Source organism: Scomber scombrus, chromosome 11 (genome assembly GCF_963691925.1).
Source record: "Scomber scombrus chromosome 11, fScoSco1.1, whole genome shotgun sequence".
In the NCBI taxonomy this organism is placed as follows: Eukaryota; Metazoa; Chordata; class Actinopteri; order Scombriformes; family Scombridae; genus Scomber; species Scomber scombrus.
In genome coordinates this window covers 3,737,299-3,758,022 of record NC_084980.1, presented here as the reverse complement: position 1 = coordinate 3,758,022, position 20,724 = coordinate 3,737,299, and the positions used below count along the sequence as shown (strand labels likewise).

General features: G+C 39.5%; 2 protein-coding genes across 4 annotated transcripts in view; both read right to left on the bottom strand.

Annotated features, from left to right (window-relative positions):
* Positions 1–2,776: 2,776 nt before the first annotated feature.
* On the bottom strand, positions 2,777–11,971 carry LOC133990576 (major facilitator superfamily domain-containing protein 12-like). The gene is made up of 11 exons (XM_062428930.1): positions 11,735–11,971; positions 11,343–11,462; positions 8,288–8,498; positions 8,013–8,142; positions 6,603–6,821; positions 6,329–6,421; positions 6,141–6,233; positions 5,594–5,764; positions 5,326–5,420; positions 4,687–4,817; positions 2,777–4,022 (listed from the first exon to the last, which is right to left on the bottom strand). The coding sequence occupies exons 1-11, from the start codon at positions 11,880–11,882 to the stop codon at positions 3,979–3,981; spliced, it is 1,455 nt and encodes a 484-aa protein (XP_062284914.1). The 5' UTR covers positions 11,883–11,971; the 3' UTR covers positions 2,777–3,978.
* A 2,210-nt stretch (positions 11,972–14,181) lies between these two features.
* Positions 14,182–20,724, bottom strand: part of LOC133991237 (casein kinase I-like) — a 20,108-nt gene continuing 13,565 nt past the window's right edge. For 2 of the 3 annotated variants that reach the window (XM_062429733.1, XM_062429734.1), the window contains exons 11-12: positions 17,522–17,628; positions 14,182–15,150 (exon numbers count right to left, since the gene is read on the bottom strand). In XM_062429733.1, the coding sequence (XP_062285717.1) occupies positions 15,096–15,150; positions 17,522–17,628 (162 nt within the window). In that variant the 3' untranslated portion in view covers positions 14,182–15,095. Of the gene's footprint in view, positions 15,151–17,521; positions 17,629–19,013; positions 19,116–20,724 lie in introns of all 3 variants that reach the window. The other variant, XM_062429735.1, reaches the window with a different exon arrangement.

Genomic DNA, 20,724 nt, shown 5'->3' with positions numbered 1-20,724 from the left:
TATCTGTGTTGTGTTCTTTATTTTAGAGCTACGATGAACAGATCATTTATTTAATTATTTGTTTTAAGCGTTTTTTAATACAAAAATACCAAATATTCCAAATGTTCATCTTCACATAAAGCTTATGTCATTTATATAAATTATAAAAGGCAGTTTTCACTATTATCTCATATTTTATAGGCCAAATTATTAATAGAGAAAATAACTGGCACATTAATCAATAATGACAGTACTCAGCTTAATTTACACAATACAACTATCCTATTTATTTTTGTACTACAAGGCAAACCAGTCAAATGAGGAAGTCTGTGTTTGCCTGTGAGGCACCAGACAGATTTAGATTTATGTTCCTCTCTCCTCCACCTGACAGCCTCTTAGTTTTTTGCTGTGTACAATAAATGGCCACTTCCTGTTAGTTTGTATCCAGCAGAGTCACAAGCTGTCAGCACTTTGAAAGTGGGACACTGCGGTTGAATCATGCGACTAGACAAGAGAGACCTGAGCAAGAGTTTGTTTTTCCAAGCGTGACTTCATTTAAAGAGACAATGTTACAGCTGACAGATAATAACATTACAGGAAATCCACCAACAGAAAATGCAACAAATAGGATGATTTAGGATCTGCAGATTGTATCAAATGAAATGAAACAATGTCAGCAAGAAAAAGCAACACTTACTTACCTCTTCAACATGGACCCAAACCTGAAGTCTGATGAGCCGTCACTGATGTGATTCTGGGCTAAATGAATAAACTGTATATACTGTACAGGACCAGAAGGCAGTTCATTCAAATCAATAACAGTAAATCCTGACTTATATAACAAGATCAAAAATGAGCTATCCTACTAAACTTTAACTTGGGGATCAATAGATCAGAGCCGATGATATATCAATATGTCGTTATCAGTGCATGTGACAGCTGAGCGGCCTGTAAAATGACTATATATATGAGATATATTTTCAGATTTTCCAAATAGGAATCATCAGCCTCAAAATTCAGTATGGGCCAGACTACACAATACTGATACTGGTGAAAAAAGATGGTATAGAAACTATTTTTAGCGGTGTGTTAGTATTAACATTAAAGGAGCCATGTGCATCATTCTTGTACACAAATATAAATACGTTATGTTCACATTCTGTCACTAAAACACACAGTGTATATGCTTGAAGCCTTGAATGCATTTCCTTCCCCATAAAACATGTTCAAAGCAGATTTTTAAAGAATTCAAGTACATTGTTTACTAGCCTGCAGTCTTCTTCTTCTCTGCCTTTCGTTGGTGTATTACAACCACCCGTTACTCTGTGGAGTCATGTGTGTTGCCTCAGAGTCAGAAACAGCACAGCGCACCTTTAACTTCCTCATAGTGCATGTTGCACAGTACACAGTGAGTGAGTTATTTTATCCAGCTGTTTCAGGGTTGCAGCTGTTTTAAGGTCAATCACTCAAACCTGTGTAAAAAAAAAAACACTCACACTAAACCACAAGCGATGAAGCAAAGAACAGACACACGAGCAGACTGATAGAATACAAATAGATGTGTGCTGTTTCATAATCTGTCTGCAAGAGAACAGCTGTTTGATGTGGTGATCGATGTGGAACGAGTAAACAGTGAAGTCTCGTACAGCTCCATCCAAAACTTGACCTACATATAAGTGATGAGATGATTTTATTAGTTTTAACCTTTACATACTGTTCATATTCTGACTCATAATTAGTCTCTACTCCAATTCACATTCATAAATTCTGTATGCATGTATGTATTCTATTCATTTAAGGAGACTATGAAGAATACAACATGTTTCAATGGGGATTTTTTATTTATTTAACAAATGCAGGTCAAATTTGGACATTTGCATATACAAAAATGTACATCAGCTGTACAGGAATTTTTAAAAATTATGCATTTTTATATATTCTGGGTTGAATTAGGAAATGTGGGGGTAATGAAAATGTGTATAAAATGTTTTCACAGCTCACAGAATGACAGACAGTTGCACCACAGGCTCCATTTAGTAGCAGTTCTGTAGCTTTCCACTGTATCACATCTTCGTCAAGTTTATTATGGAAATGAAGTTTCAAATTTGGATTATTTTCAGAGCAACTTAACAAGTTCTCATCACGTTTAAACCATTTTAAATGACAGTTTCTTCCTTTTCAAGTTATCCTGAAAACACGTCACCATCATAAGAACTGAAGTCAAACACAGACACAGTATGAAACATATTTACTGAGAGTCCCTTTATAAAACACCATCACACATACAATCATGAGTGATGTCATCTCATCAGGCAAACATCACATACAAAAGTAAGTTCAAAACAAAGTTTGTTATATCATAACTGAGATGAGGGATTATCACTGCTGCTCATAATTACCTGCACCATTCCCTTTTCTTATGTACACATTATACGGTTGATCCCTTTATACTCTTTTCATATCAAATACAATTCTGCTATTTCAAGTCTCTTTAGATAAAATACAAATATTTAATAAAAATATTTCTCGTCTTCTTATTCCGTTCTTTGATTGTAAGAAGAATGTTTAAAATAGATACATATCATAATAATGAGATGTTCCATGAGTGAAAGAAAAAAGTTATTATAGTGCTTCATCAAAGAGTTCCACACACTGATGCTGTAGCTACGTCACAGTACAGCTGTTACAATGAGCCTCAGCAGCATGATGAGTCCAAGTTTGTCCATGCTGCTGCTCTAACATGTTGATGACTGAAGTGCTCTGTGTGTGTGTGTGTGTGTGTGTGTGTGTGTGTGTGTGTGTGTGTGTGTGTGTGTGTGTGCGTGTCGCAGCGAGGCCTTGACCTGTGGATTCAGGAGTCGGTCCATCAGTCTGACTGTGAATGTAGTGGTCGATCAATGCCTCATCAAAGTCTTTATGTCGAAAATCATCATGCTTGTAGTCTTCTTCCATGATAACTCACCAGCAGATGTTACCAGATGTTGCACCGCAGGAATACGCCAAATATCTGATATATCTGGTTCCCTTCATCATCCTTTTTTTTCTCCATCCTTTTTTTCTTAGTTTGTTTTGGCTCTGACATCAGTTAGCAGCCGTCCCTCTTATTCAATAATTCACTCTAATGTAAAGTAAGAGCTCTACATGTCTATTTGTTCCCAATCTCTCCTCTTATGCTCTAAATTATGGACCTGGACCTTGTTTTTTCATCATTTTCCAAAATTCTGTCATTTTATCAACATTCCCTTTAACTGCTTCACTGCACCAAAAAGCTCCTTATTGCTTATTTACCAAAAAAAAACGGTACTGCACCAGCTTAGTGTCACGTTTAGTGTCTGACTCATGGTGAATAGTTTGTTTTTTCATTTAAGTTTGTGCAGCAGAACCAGAACTAGAGATATTCTACTTTTTACTCCACGCATTCCTCTTTCTTGTTAAAACCTGGTGCCTACATTACCCATAATGCAACTCGTGCTATGTACAGTTCAGTTGGAGATTGTGTTCTCCTTGTATGAAGTTTTATGAAGCCTGGTGCCAAGACACCTGAATCTGACTTATTTATAGTATGAGTTATATATCATTACCCTGTATTGAAAATAAACTGAACACTGTTGATTTTTAACAATTATCAAATTAAAAGATTCTATATGTGGCATCCTGAGTCACTGTGTATGATGGGAAAACAAGGTCCAGGTTGGAAATGCCTGCAGTCGTCAGAGAAGTGTCAAAATAAAGTAAATGTCCCTCCTGAGCTCCCTTAGTTCCTTTTAGTTGCTCCTGCAGCACCGTCACAAGTGCTACATCTGTCTCTTATTAAGTGCAGCAGTTTTTTTTTATTTGAGCAGCCAATCAGGATGTCTGATCTGATCGAGCTTTTCCCTGAAAAACACTCAACATGAAACTGAAGGAGAAACTAAAGTGAAAGTTCTCCTGTCTGTAGTTTGTGTTTTTGTTGCTGCTGCTCGGGTGTCAGTTGTCTGGAAGGCCTGGGAGGGGGGGGGGTTAGTTGATTGTGCCTGTGTCATCTGAGACTGCAGACACACCACCTACACAGAGAGAGAGAAAGAGAGAGAGAAAGGGAGAGAGAGAGAAAAGAAGTATTGAAAGCAGTGACAAAAAGGGAAAATATTCACTTTCATTATTTGTTAGTCAGGATTGTGTTGCACAGCATGGTAACATGTTAAGTTGAGACTCTGGTGCCTCTGTCTGGACTGCAGCCCTTCATGTTCATCTGATTCCAATTTGTAATACTAACTAGGAAAGAAGTGAGTTATAATGACCTAGTCAGGAGAAAATGAAAGTATGAAAAGAGATGGTTCTAAATTGAAGGCAGCAGAACTGGATCATTTAATGACTTAACAATTTAACATGTGACATTTCTGGAACACTTCCAACACGGCACAAATCTGAGGTGAACGCTGTCTGATTAACATGAAGGCTGCTGAGAGAAATATGAATCTTTTTTCACCTTCTAACATCATCTAAATCACACATTTATGATTTAATATTGAAATCAGTAATAAATGATGAAGCACTGTGAAACATACCATTTAAAGTTAAAAACAGCTAAGCACACACTCACTATATTTTCTGTTATACCTACATACATACATACATACATACATACAGTACAGCATGTCAGCAGATAGGAATGAAATAGTGCCAGCTTGACTTGCTGTAAGAAGCTGTATGTGTGAGTCGTACACTCACGTGGTCTGATCTTGATTGGCCAGATGAGAATGGAGCAGAGCGCCAGAGCAGCGACGATGGCCACGCCTCCCGTCACTATGACCATGACGTTGTGATAAAACCACACACAGTCCGGACAACACCCCACGGTGCTGAGAGAGGGAGAGAGAGGGAGAGAGGAGAGAGAGAGAGAGAGAGAGAGAGAGAGAGAGAGAGAGAGAGAGAGAGAGAGAGAGAGAGAGAGAGAGAGAGAGAGAGAGAGAGAGAGAGAGAGAGAGAGAGAGAGAGAGATACCTCATTCAATCCACGAAGTAGTTCCTGAAAAATGCACTATTTCCTTCTGTTTGAATAAGCTAGAAACTACAGTTCCTAGCAGGAAATGACTGAACCAATGGTGTTAACGATGAGATAACAATGTTGATTTGTTCAAAATAAAAACATTAAGGTTTAAAACCGGCCTTATGTTTTAAAAATGAATGATAAAAATGAAAGTAGGGGAGGCTGAAATATCACTGCTGAATCCTACACTTCCCATTATGCAACTTATTAGTCTTGTATATATGTGTGTGTGTGTGTGTGTGTGTGTGTGTGTGTGTGTGTGTGTGTGTGTGTGTGTGTGTGTGTGTGTGTGTGTGTGTGTGTGTGTGTGTGTGTACTAACTGGCAAGGATGCATGGCCTGGATGATCATCACAGCAGCTCCATTAGCCAGTTTATCAGTGAAGCTCATGGCTCCGTACACAAACGCTCCACTTTGCTGAAAGAGAAGAAGACAAAGAATCAGCAAGGTTACATCACACCTCCCTATCTGCTTCACACACACACACACACACACACACACACATACACACATACACACACACACACACACACACACACACACACACACACACACACACACACACACACACACACACACACACATCTTACCGTCTGATCAGCGATGAGTTCAGCCGTCATGGCCAGTGATATGACCAGGATGGTAGCTGACCCCGCCCCCAGCAGCACGGCCGCCCCGTACACCCGCTGGCCCATATTCTTATCCAGCAGCACCCAGTAGGAGAAAGCCATGATCAGCAGCAGGCCCATGAAGTAGGTGAGCTGGACCAATCAGAGGAGAGCATAGCAACAAGTGAACACTTTAATACTTCTTGGTGTTATCAGTGTAGATACACACACATTCAGAACAAACGCTTATCAGATCAAGCAAAGTCACGTTTACTGAACATTTAGAGGAAGGGTGGAATCTGATGAAGACCACTTCACTTCTTTGGGGAAAGATAAGTGAGCTAAATAAATCCTGAAACTACATCTACATATCAGAACAGAAATGATAAGAGAGAAACTACTTATCAACTTTATCATACAGTAGTGTGACTGTTTACAATAATTCAATGTTAAAAGTAAAAAAAAAAAAAAAGAAAAAACAAATGGAGAAGTGTGCGGTGATGTCTGGAGGCAGACAGATGTTACTCACAGATTTCCCAATGAGTTTACTGACAGGTTTCATTATAAAGGAGGACAGGAAGCCGCTCACGTACATCACTAATGGGATAGTCGCTATGAAATTCTATTGGAGGGAAACAAGTAACAGAGTGAGGAATATGACATAAATAACAGTGTCAATAAACAGTAAATAATACTGTGTTATTAGCTCTGTGTTACCTTTGGTAGCCCCAGAGTGTTGAGGAGATACATGGCGATGTAGCTCTGAGACAGGTTGACTATTAACCTGGTGGACATGTAGAGTAAGGCCACCTACACACACACACACACACACACACACACAGTGACACAGTGAGATCTGATCTGTCAGTAGGCAGAGAAAACCATCTACATTTTTGCTTCGTCACATCTGGCGGAACACAACATGTGGCAACGATCAAGATGTTGAAATGGAAAATGTGTCAATCCGAAGTCAAGCTTTAGTGTGTTCAACCTGGTAGAAAGACGGCTGCCGCAGCCAGCACTTCCACTGCAGGAAGGAGGAGGTGGTCTTGGGGCGAGGAAGCAGAGGCCTCCGCTCACCCTCCTCCTCTTCCTCCTCCGTCCTCCCTCCTCCAGTCTCCTCTCCTGCTCCAGGTCTCTTCTCAGTGGTGCCCAGGTGGAAGAAAATGGAGAAGAGAGCGCCGATGCCCAGCACGATCAACGCCAGGTTCTGTAATCAGACACAACACAATAATAATAGGTTTGAGGGAGTTTTAAATGGCGCTTATAAAAAAAAGCGCCATTTAAAATGAGTCAAATAAAGTCACAATCTGAGTCTCATAACACAAGAGTTTAAATACAACAATCCAGACAGAGACAAAACTGACAGTGTGTGAATGATTTCTAATATGAATCATTCCACACATTCTTCAAGCCTAACTGACGCTGGTTCAACAGATGTTACTTGAGTGTGTGTTGGTTTGGGTTAAATCTTTTTTTTTTTTTTTTTCAGATTTCACACCTCTTACTCAGAAGTAACTCTCCAACACCCACAAACACACAATGACGTGTGAAACCAGTGTGGTTCCCCTTTCAATACACCAACACGACTTCATAAAATAATGCAGGATTTGCATTTTTATTTAAAAAAATGTTACTTTAATGTCCTGTGTCTTACTGACACTCTAGTGAAATTGAACTGAAACAGAAACTGAAAATCACAATGATATTTACATGTAGATGCAGTTTCTTTTACATGTCAGATCTTCTACTTACAATGCTTCCTATGTCTATGTGTGTCTTCTTATTTTAGATGATATCTGGGTAGTTTGAGTGCAACTACTTACAGTAACTTATAGTACAAACAACTCAATATTTTAGCATGCTGCTCATATATTGGTTTAATAAAGCAGAAAGCAGTTAAATAGATAGTGTTCAGTTGGTTGTATTTGGGTGTAGTTACATGCAAACAATAATGATTTCACTGCAAATCATTTATGGATAAGAATCAATCATGAATCATCACCAGCACAGACTTATCGTGTCGTAGCTGACATGTACTGACTTGAAACAAAGGCCTGTGTCAACATACAAGCAGAGGCTGGGATCAGACATGTTGGATTGTCTCCAGTGGGAGCTGTGAGAAATCTGACCAATGGCCTGAAGTGATGTCACTTGTTACTAGGTAGAACACTGTATGGACCCTTTGAGTTCTCATTCATGCTAATTCAATTGCTCCCTTTGTGTCTATGACTCATGATATTTCAGGAGTAAAGATTATTCAGCTAAATCTCATCTGCAATGCAAACACACATAATGTCGGGTTTAAAAGATCAGCTACAGTGTGTTTAGTCCTGTTCATCATGTGATATGTGTCATTAAAAGTGTCTCATGTTAGCTGATAAGAAGTCTTCCTCCTCACCCTGAAGACGGGGATGTCTACTGGTCCCAGTTCATCGCTGAGCGCGTCTTCACCCTGTCTGGCGTGCACGTGGAACAGCAGGTAAGCCACTGCGTACACTGTGATGTTGGCTATCACTGTGAAGGAATACCTACACACACACACACACACAAAGATAGAGAGAGAGAGAGAGAGAGAGAGAGAGGGGAGACTGCATGTTCAGGATCCATGGATTACCTTCCTGTGTGTGTGTGTGTGTGTGTGTGTGTGTGTGTGTGTGTGTGTATAAAACGTACCTGTATGCGGTGAGCTCTACTTTAGCGTGCTCGCAGGTGACCAGCTCTGGAATGAGGGACAGGTGGGAGATCTGAGTGGCGGCCCAGCCGAACTGAAAGATGATGATGAACGGGACGAAGTAGGTCAAACTGGCCCACTGGGGGGTGAAGGAGTCGCAGCCCAGACACTGGTTGAAGATGAAGGCGAAGGACAGCAGCACGGACACGGTCCCTGGATCACACACACACACACACACACACACACACACACACACACACACACACACACACACACACACACACACACACACACACACACACACACACACACACACACACACACACACACACACACACACACACACACACACACACACACACACACACACACACACACACACACAGAGAGAGATATGACTTCCAGTATCAGTATCACAAGACCTCAATTATATCCAAATACAGCAAAGTGACAAACTGAAACTTTCAAGTAAATTTCTCAACTTTTGCACCCATGACTCTAATATAACCATCACAGAATATATGGGGGATGAAGTCCAAGAAAGAGTCCTCAAACACTGCCTTTTCAAAGTTCCTGTGTGTACATATAGTTATAAGAAGACTTCCCAAAAGGAAGAGTGATCGATCCTTTTCCATCTTTCATACTCTCAGTGATTTTTATTTTTACTGTAAGACAACTGAATATGAGAATTAGGAAGAAATATCAAAATATCAAATTGGTAGGATACAACAATAAATAAGCAGTACAGTTAAGGACATGATGTCACTTGATCAAGTACGATTCATATATATTAATAAATACTATATATAGTAAATGGTATTATGTATAAGTGGCCTACTGATCTTATTTCTAGCTTGTGTCCTATGTTGTATTTATGATCACTGATTAAATAAAGTATTTCTTCATCATGCAGAGATTCCTTTATTTCATTTTAGGATTGCCATGATTTTAACAACAGATATTAAAAAGGTCTCTAGATTATAGAAACAACTTTGGTGATCCTCTAATGCCCCCATGAGGTTGACTTTTTAGTTTAGTTGGTGCACAGATTCATGGTCTCCAGAGGATGAGTTGTAATAATAACTCTGATCTCTTGATTTTCCATTTAACGCCATCATCTGGTCAACACACAGCATCAGCGGTACTTTGTGTTTAGTGCCGATTCACAAATGGATCACACTTAAGCAACACGGTGAACATGGTGGACTATAGACCTGCTAAACATCAACATGCTAGCATCATCAGTGTGTGACATCAGCACACACTGAGCTGCAGATGCTTAGTCATGTTTTAGCTCGTCAGGAGGGTGAAATGACTGAAACGGTCTGAGTGAAGAAACTTGAACATAAAAACAACCCAACACGACCTTGTTAACAGTTTATAATCAGCTGTGTCTGTGTGTGTGTGTGTGTGTGTGTGTGTGTGTGTGTGTGTGTGTGTGTGTGTGTGTGTGTGTGTGTACTTATACGGGTCAAGTCATTCTACCATGAAGTCACTTTGCATGACCCAGCTGACTGTCTTGTAAAACATGAGCTGAACTGAATCAATAAAATACATGTAAGGTGTCCAGAGAGAGAGAGAGCAGAGTCCAAACAACAGATACATAAAAACATGAATTCTTTATGAGAAATTGTACATAAAAGCTGCTTGACACAAACTAGCAGCTTCAGTCCAGTGACTTTCCATTCACTGGTAGTTTTTTTATTGGCTCACAATCATGTGTGCTCTGTTCTAGAAAAGTTGCATATTTATAAGCTCGTAGTGTGTTAATAGTTTAGGTTAAAGCCTGACTGATATATCGGTCAGACTATATTAGCCGATCACAGATATATCGATATCAGTGAATATGTTGTCCCATGTGTGCCGATATTTAATTATTTTTTAAAAAGTTATATAAACATCATTTTATGTATACTTGATCATTTTTCTGAATTCAAGTTAAATAAATGCTTTTTTTATTTATTCATAGCTAATTATAATTATTACATTCTCAGTGAAGTTGACTGTTTTAGCGCACTGATGTCATTTGACAAAAATCATCGCAAAAAATGTGTGTTTGTGTGTCTGTATATATATATATAAGATTATCGGTCAATACATCCATATCATAACTTTTTTCTCCCTAATACCGGTATCAGTACCGGCCCATAAAATCCAGTATGGGTCCGGTCACTGGGGTCGTTTTCAGAAAGAACACTATCATAAAAATATAATAGCAGATAATAGGGCTCCAACTAACGATTTTTTTGACTGTTGATTAGTTAGTCGTAGGGCCCAACCGATATATCGGTCAGCCGATATTATCGACCAATATTGACCTATCACAGATATATCAGTATCTGTCAATACGTTGTCCAATATGTGCTGATATTGTTAAGTTATACACAGAAACCATAAAAATGCTGCGTCCTTGCCTTCGTGGTAGTCTAGTAGTCCAGAAATAGACTAAATAGACACAGTTTAGATTTTAGGCTGTATTTGTATGGTTTATGGACCAAATATGGTCAAGTCATTTATTGGATACTCCCCTTACCTCTAACCTGTCTGGAACAATGATTGGCCTGAAGTCACATGACCATATTTCCAACCCACCTTGGTAGATTACCCATTGGTTGATGCACATTATTGGTTATTTTCTGTGCATTTTTTTTTACATTTTAATTTTTTTCTGCTTTTTTAAATACCCTATTTAAATACTGCTTGCAATGTCCTTCATGATGACCCTTTTGAGCCGCAACGCATTGGTCTATTAATAAAGTTCTTCTATATTAAATGTTGCTGGAGCTTTGACCCTTTTTTAAAAAGTCTAGTAGCCCAAAAAAATAAAAGTCTTGAACATATTTTTTATAAAATAATCTACATTTAACCTACAGTCTATGCATTTAACCTAATGGAACTGAAAGTTTCTCATTGGCTGGTCTATGTATAAACCAGCTTTTTACTTATAAGAGATTCTTTGGGTGAACTTCAAAAACATGTGGCATTTCTGGACACATCCCAATCTATGACGTCACACCCAAGTGCTTCAGATCAATCAGACTGATTTGGCTGACTCACCTACTAAATGCCAGCTCTTCCTCTTGCCGTAGTTTCCACAGCCGGGTGCTTGATCAGACTCGTAGCCGATAAGAGGCGTGCAGATACCATCAGCTATCTGACCCACCAGCAGCAGCACACCTGCAGTACAGTGGACGAGAGGACAGTCACAATACACTAATACACTGATAATCAATGAATGAAAGCAGACATTGGAGGGAGATGGGGAAGCATATAGTATACAGCTGTGGCACATGTGGAGAGAAAACACATAAACATCTGGAAACACACCACCCTAGATAGATAGATAGATAGATAGATAGATAGATAGATAGATAGATAGATAGATAGATAGATAGATAGATAGATAGATAGATAGATAGATAGATAGATAGATAGATAAACATACAGACCTGCATATGTGTTTTGGAAGCCCAGCACTGAATGGTAGAACACCAGCAGGTATGTGAACCACATTGAGGCACACAGGTCGTTGAGAAAGTGTCCCACCGCATAGCTCAGCTTTCTGAAGGCGGGTAGAGACCTCTCAGTGTCCGACATGGTGACGGGAAAAGACGCTTTAAAATGAATATCCCAACACTGGCTGTCATCAGCTGGGTAAACGCGGCTGACGGTTAATACCGAGCTCCAACTTTAGAGGAGTAGAGGAGTAGAGGAGTAGAGTGGTGAATGAATGCTATTTTTTCTCTTTTCGCTTCCTCTTTTTTTTCACATGCTGCTTTCTCTCTCTCTGTGTGTCTGGTCGGGTCAGAAAGTTCTATCACGCAACAAAGATATTCCCTGCTCCCTCCGTCAGTTTCCTCTTGTTGTAATCAGGTGACAGCTCAGAGGAGACAGGAGGAGCAATGAAAACCGAAACAGAGCAGCACTTAAAGGACAAACCCGGCGTTTCGCCAGCCTTCACATCACACCTGAACGCCCGCTTATCTGTGTAAACGATAAAAACATGAGCGACTTACTTACTCGACTTCCATGCTAGGTGTAAATATTTAGCTAAGTTACGTTGCTGATAAACGTTACGAAACGACGTTAAAATGACCTGAAATTTAGCCAGAAAGCTCTAAAACGCCTGTTCTTCACACCGTGGCAGCTAGCGCGAGACTGTATGCCAACAGAGGAGCGGGAAACACCGGGCAGCCGCATCGTTAACGTTCATTTTCATACACGAAAAACACATCTGGGGATACACATATAAACAGATGTACACAACAACGGAGACCGGCTATATGTGACGTAAGCGTAAAAAAAAAACCCCAAGAGAAGTGGACCAATAGGAAACACTCACTGCTCCTCTCAGCCAATAGCGTGAGACGACACGCCAGAGCCAAAGAGTGAATAGTGAGAGAGATAACCTCCACTCACTTCCGCCAGCGTATAATAAACCAAAGATGTTACATATTATTTCGATTTTTTGCGCATATTTGAAATATAATAGTGTACATATATGGGGTGTAAAATACAATTGTGTGGAATGTATTTCTTTGTTAAGAAGAGCAAAGCCTCACTTTCTGTGATTATTAATCATGTGATGTTTCCAAAGTCCAAGTTAATTATACATCAAAATTTGGAACCCTGACAGCAAATCTATTATTGTTATAATAATTTTCTCTTCTAGTTGGTCTTTATAAAATAGGAAATTCCTGTTACTAAAACCCTGTCAAAATTAGATGTCTATCTCCTAATCACCTGACTGTTACTTTCTTTGAATCAAGATTTATATTAAACAGCCAGTAGCTGCAAAATGGGGAACCAATCCTCCTTTGATTGTGTAACTGTCCGATTCATGCATCACTTTTTCCAAAAAATTAATACCTCTCATTTCCAAGTGTGCCAGAGTGTACAATGACGTTGCAGGATTGAGTTTGGGGCTTCTTTTAAAGGAAATTCGAAACATTAGATATAGAGATGGCATAAAAAACACACTTATTTGCAGCGTTGTAGGCCTGCAGACTTGACCGCCATGAAATTAGACATTCATATCTCCTTTAAAAGGAAGAACACATTAACATTTAGTGATATCTTAATCATTCCTCTAGCACCATCATCAGGTCAAAACTATCAATATGTCCAGTTGTTTGGTTTGTACCTGCAAAACTAATAACATTACCATCAACTCACGCAATACTGTGTGTTTAGTTCTAATTTGCATATCAGTAATGTGATCACAACATCATCATGTGTGAGAATATTCATATAGCACTTCATTCTCTGGATTGCTCAACAAATTGAATATGTGTGTATTATTCAGAGGTCTGAAACCAGGTTTTGGATTGCTGAGAAAAAAAACAACTTTTTACCTTAACTTTTATCCATCTTACAATTAGGTGTTCTTAACAATGTCTATTACAGCATCTCAGACGCACTAGCAATGCTGTAGAAACTCAATACGTAAATTTAGCTTGATTAAACCTCCATCATCAATTCAATACATTTACACACTTTTCTGAAAACATTGAAGCTGCAGTGTATCATTTCATTTCAAGTTAAATGATACACTCCAACACAAGCAAAACAATATCTTCCTCAAACACCTTTAAAAAAATATTATTCACAGTCCCCTTAAATAAAGGTAAGTTTTTTTATTTTGTTTGGTTGTTTTTAATGGAGTTATCTGACTTTCCATCCTCCAACCCAGAGAGAAAGACAAAGAAAAAAAATTAAAAATACAAGTTATTTTAAAAAAAATTACATTTTGAGGAACACACTAGAAGCTACAAAACACAAACTTTTTGAACAACTCAAAAAGACAGAAAAAAAAACACAGGTTCCAAATTGTAGACAGTCTTTTTCTTCTTCTTTTTTAGTTACAAATTAAAACAAAAATCAAAGCATACAGTTGTTGTTTTTACATAAACATCTTTTTTTTTTTTAAACTTTTGATTCTGGTGGTGGTGAGGTTGGGTTTTTTTTTTCTCCTCTGAGGGTGAACGTACGGTGAGCTCCAATCCGTTGCAGGAAATAGACATAGCCGCTCGCTGTGGTACTTCCTTCGACCCGAGGTAATAAAAACTTTATAGACTATGTGCGAGAGCTGCGTCTTTTTGTCCATGAAGTCTCATCATCATCGTGAGCTCCAGTAGGTGTACAGAGTGTTTGTACGTGCCTGTGTGTGTGTGTGTGCGTGCAGTTTGTGTGCACGTGTGGTCAGACAGTCTCGTTGTCGTATCTCCTCAGAAATATACTTCTCTCTCTTCTGAACCAGTCAGTAAGGAAGAAAAGAAAAAAAATCCAAAAAATATAGAAGTAACCAGTCTGCCAGTTAACCAGCTGAATCCAGTCTCACCTTTTACAGTCTATTAACTGTTCATTTGTGGTCACTTTCTGCCCCCCTCCACGCCCACAACAGTTTATAATGATCCAGTTTCAGTTCAGTTTGTGACCATAAATACACGAAGAGTCCACCAGCTAGTCCACATTTAAAGCTCTGAGGTGGAAACGGCGAACGTGTGTTACTGCCTGTCTGTCCAGTCCAGTCCAGACCAGTACAAACCAGTAGATCAGCTTAGCCAAACACATTCTGCTGTCTGGTGGTCCAGCCAGTCCAGCCAACCCAAGGTAGACTACAGGACCTCCAACAGCAGAGGAGGAGGGTGAGAGAGAGGGTGAGATAGAGAGAGGAGAGGAGAGGAGAGGGAGGGGTGGGGGGGGGGGGTTGTATGAAGAGGCCTAGAAAGAGAGGGAGGAAAGGAGGAAGTAGAGATGGTGGAGAGAAAAAAAAAGAGAGCGGGTCTTTCTCTCTCTTGTTGCTTGTTTTCATTTGTGTCTCTGGAGAGCTTTCCTCTTCCTCCTCTTGAAGAAACAGCAGCACCTGCAACACACAGATCACCATTAACACACTGAAAACACACAGCTGTCATATGAAAACAAGGTGAAGAGGCAGTTTGACTTGTCGTGTCTTGGTCCCGGTCATATTTTGCTAGTTTTATTTTCTTATGGTTGCTTTTAATCAAAACCACACAAACACACACACACAGTCCTGGTGAAGCAGATTAGCCGGACTTTTAAGTGTTAAACTTTAATCCAAACTTTAACTTTCATTGTTGAGTTTTCAGGACATTTAATAATCTATACTCCTAAAACCACTTCTTTAATTTTCAACCACTACTTCATCATCATCATCATGATTGGATTACACATTGGCAGAGGAGTGGATGTGGATGGAGAATGTCATTTAGGTGTCATATAGATGATGTTAAGAAGGAATATGATGTGTATTCACAAAGTAAAAAGAAAAAAAACTGTGTATATAATTCCCTCATGTATAAAAAACCTTCCACTATCTGCTTGTGGAAGATACCACACATTGATTCTTTGTTTATGTGTAGCAAAGTCACACTTACATTTTTAACCTTTCATTATCACCTTCAACTTATCAGGTTAATATGATGCTTTCTAGGAGGGACAGCTAAAGATGCATCAACATGTTATAGAGGTTTGGTGTATTTATCTACACAAACTGAAATGGCTCGTGACTTTTTGACCAAAAAAACCAGAACAGAGCTAATAATAATAACGTATGACAAAACCATGAGACAGAGCGAGAGAGAGAGAGAGAGAGAGAGAGAGAGAGAGAGAGAGAGAGAGAGAGAGAGAGAGAGAGAGAGAGAGAAGGCTTTTGACCTGTCAGCATGCTGTTAGTGCTATGTCAACACTTCCTGAAGTACTACTTTTCACAGTAAAAGCCATACAGAAAAAGGAATTACAAAACCACAGGAAGTGTTGGAGACAGTCACAGTAAGCAGCATAGCGCAGGTTTGTTCATATGATGTTTTTTAAATAGCAGAAATCTAAATTTGGATATATCTGATGTTAGTTTGTTAGTGACTTTAGGTTACCTAAAATAAAACAGTAAAAAGATAAGCAGCAGGTAGCTCCGAGTCTGAAAAGTGAAGCCAAAGCAGAAGTGACTTAAACCTGTGTTCTCTTTATTGGCCATCAGGGGGCGACTCTACTGGCTCCAAAATAAATCCGATTGTATAGAAGTTTATGGTAAAATAACCCTACTTCTCACTGAATGTATTACCTCAAGGAAACAGTTTACTGGTGAGTTTATGGTTGCGATCACTAGTTTCAAGTCTTCTTCAATACAGCATAATGTTCACTTAAATGACGGCTCCCTTTCATTTCAATTTGACTAAAAAGCAGGGTATGATTTAGGCCGTGGCTACGTTGTGACTGACAAGTGGTGACAATGTTGGTTAGGTAATATAATTGTAAGCCCAGATTCACAGAGTATAGGCGTAGCGTCACTATTTCAGTGTGTTTTCACTTCTTAATTGTAACACTTTGGTTGCCCAAAAAGTCAGTGTCTAGTTGTCCTAAAAGATTCGCTAAGTAGTCGTATATTCGGTTTTTCCAAAAAGTACATTTTGTCTTAATGGTTTTAAGGCTTTTTTTTTCATAAGCAAAAATTTGCATTATCACAGTCAACCATAAACTGTAAACGGACTGTGCTAACTTAGCTACCAACTAATATAAACATTTAGTTCCACCCTCTCGTCTAAATATGGTCACTTCTGGCTCCAAAAATCCAAGATGGTGACGGTCAAAATGCCAAACTCTAAGCTTCAATACGCGAGCCCACAAACTAATAGGTGACATCATCCATTGTTTTTATAAAGTCTATGGTGCTGACATACTCTACACATACAGATGGGGGACAAATAAAAAAAAAAACTGACTATAAGAGCGGAGAAACATAAAAAAACTCAGATGCTTCTGTGCAGCAGGGCTCAGTGAATGCTTTGATGAGTATGAAAATCACTAGATCTCAACCCAGCTGAACACCTGGACCAACATGTAAGACAATGTTCTCCACCACCATCTCCGTAAGACCAAATGATAAAATATAAATGTTCAATGTCACATCTATTAGGTGATTGTCTTTGACCCTGTAAGTCATTTTGTTGTCTGGCTATGTTTGTTTTTCTTTCCATTCGGCTGTACTCAGGCCTCTCTTCCGAAAGATCTTGATCTCAATGAGATTACCTAATTAAATAGAGGTTAGTATCTTGTGGAAAATTAAGTTTATCCTATCAGTAGAGTTCCACAGACTTGGCATAGAGCTCTGAAGCTGTTCTGGGGGCTGGTGCTGGCCTGACTCCATACTGAGACACTTCATGTTGGTTTGTTCCTTTAATTTGTCATCCATCTGTAGTTCTTTGTGTATGTGTTCTTACTTGGTATCATCAGCCACTTCCACCTCTGCGTTGGCTGTGATTGGTGCGTTGGAGTGTCCTGCAGTGGGGTCGTCTGTATTCAGCTCTCCATTGGTTGAACTCATAACCTAAAAGGTGGGAAGAGGAAGGGAGAGGGATGAGCACAGATGCACCGACGTCTTATCGTGAGGGGGCAAAATATAAAAGGAATAAAAAAACTTGCATAACGTCCACACTATAGCAGGTACATCTGAAAACGCTGCTGTTAGACTCCCACATTAATGCTTTCAGGTTTTTTGAACCTTCTAATTTCTTCAGTGAAACATCAAAACAATAGAAAAAACAGATAAATATCATAACGGTCTGTCAGCATGAAAGAAAAGACTTTTCAAATGTATCCAGCTTAGTGTGGACGTGTTCTTTACAGTCCGTACAAGCTGTGACATCCAGGAAGTTTCACACCTCCAGAGATACAGGCGTCGCCAACATTCATTTTGTTGCCATGCAATATAGCTGCTGGATGGCTGACAGTGTTTGTGGTGCTTTGTTGATTTCAGCGTACAGAATTTATAGCAAAAAAAAAGCAATGACGACATTTATGTGTCTATGTGGGAAAAGTATGTCGACTAAAGCATTTCAACACCATTGCTTGCACTCACTATGCCGTGATGTTATGGATGTTTGATATCATTGTAGGCAACAGATGATCTGTGAATGGTCACGTGATTTGATGATGTGTACTTTGTGTTAAAACTTTATTCTCCTTTGTGCTGCATTTATGTGGCACAGTGCTGTACAGTACAAACAAAACAACAGAAGCTGCTGTCCTTACCATAAAATAGAAGACAAAGCTTTGCTGAAATCAACTTCACACCAGCACATTTTTACCTCTACACTATATACACATTCCTATGGTGACCATTAGCTGCTGTCTAACAATTTTGAAAGATGAAAAGCACTGAATAAAACAAGACTAATGATGTGTAATGAACTACATTTTTTTCCACATATTTTACACAGGAACACCAGCGTAGGATGAAGTCTCAGTGTCACACACACAGAGCTTATGTGTTAAATAACTACTGTAAACCACACCAACTCTTATGATGTACCCACTTACAGTAACCTCTGCTACTTTCCTATTGGTTAATCTAGTTCTACTCTTCTACCTCATCACTACACAGTTCACAAAAAACAGCCTACAACCACCTTCTGTCCCCTTGCAGATAGTCTCCACTTGATTATTTCCATGTTAATAAGACAGTGAAAGTGTTAACTGCTGAATGTAAGTTTTTAAAAAACATATGCTGCACAAACGTAACATGGATAAATAAAAGGTTTTAACCTCTATAACAATTTTCCCATATGCAGGAAATTGTGAGGTTGTGAGGAAACAGACTGGCGTTCAGGCCCTGCTGCAGAGACAAAGAGGGTCATGCAGGCAGACAAGAAAAAAAGACAGGTAAGGCAGACAGACAGGAAGCCAGTAGAGCTAAACCCTTCCTCTCAGTACCTGGACGGACCCGCCCAGCCTATCGGCAGTGAGGTGGGAGCCCAGCAGCTCTCGATTGGTGACCGGAGTGGGCTGGGACTCACTGCCTTTCCCCTCTGGAGACTAGAGGAGACGGGAAACCGATCGCAGGAGAAACGAGAAGCGGGGGGGGAGATGAAGAGGGGGAGATATAGTGAAGAAGGGAGGGTGGGTGAGAAATGGCGCGGAACGGAGCGAGAGAAGAGGTGAAGGCGAAAAGTAGGAAGACCAGCGGGTGGAGGAGAGGAGTGGCGGGGACGGTGAGGGACGGTGAGGAGCGGTACGGCGAGAAAGAGAGAGGAATGGGGAAAAAGTGCAAAAGGAAACAGAAAAGAAAAGTTCAGAGTCAGTATTTGGTGGAGGAGCAACAGGAGGGTGAGCAGTACAGTTAGAATGTGTGAAACACCCCATGCAGAAGGGGAAGGAGCTGGTCCATTTAAACTTACTACCTTCAAACCTGTTTTTTAATAAGAGTACTCAAACAGGCCTGTAGTGCAACCTAACTACTAGTGCCACATCTGGACTGCTGTGCATTTCTGCTTGTGAGCGAGACATTAATTGGGATACATCATTTGTTCTCTATAGAATCAATTTGAACTGTCATGTCAAGTATGTTAAAACTGAGGTAAAGCAAGAAATGACCACAGTTCTAACAAAAAAACAAAAAAAAAGTATGAGGACATTGTTAGAAAAAGGAGCTTATCCACAAAAAAACTTGTATGTTGACTAAAATGTAATATCCTGCTGAGTGTGCAGGGTGTCACATGTCAGGTGTGACCACGCTGCTAATAATTCACCCTAAAGAAAATGCAGAAGTTGTACAAAAGCTGCAAATGGGACACACACACCCACACAGGCCTTATCTGGCACATGGCATCAGCTGTGCAGTGTGTGTGTGTTCAAATTTTAACGACCAACACTCAAGTTAGTAGAGAGTAACTTTAACTCCACTGCATTTCAATCACTCACTAACCAGTAGTGGTTTTAACAGAGATACACTACATCTGCCTACAATGTTCAATGCTCATTTAAAAGCTGTAGAAACGGAAGCTGTGGATCCAATCTGACTCCAGCTGCCGAGGAAGCGAGTGATAAACATTTTACACTCAAGACTAAACTCAAGATGAAGTGAAATTAGGTTTTTATTCTAGTCTGTTAACTTCTGGTGTTAAGATCATTAGATGTGATACTGGATTTTTGGCGCCGATACCGATATTAGGAAATGTAACAATTCCGATATCAATATATCTGCCGACATGTTTCTTTCAAATGTGGTAACCAAACAGTTGTGACAAATATATGTAATGGAGGCTGTGATATTTTACAGTTTAAGAATAAACTTCATTTTTATAAAAAATTACATCAGTGCACTGAAACAGTAAACTTCACTGGGAATTTAGTATGTATATATAAAACTTGAATTTGGAAAAAGGATTAAATATACATAAAATGCTGCCTATATAACTTTCATCGGACGGTATAAACGCTGATACTTATAAATCTGACGGGCCAATATTGGCTGATAATATCGGTTGACCGTTATATATCGGCGGGCTCTAGTTGTGATCTCTGCAGCACGGCTTGTATATTTGTTGTATCTTCAGTTTTGATTGACAAAGAAACCAAGCAACAAGAACAGCTAATTGTTGACAAGTGGAGCAAACAGGAATAAGACAAGAGGTGAGGGAGCAAC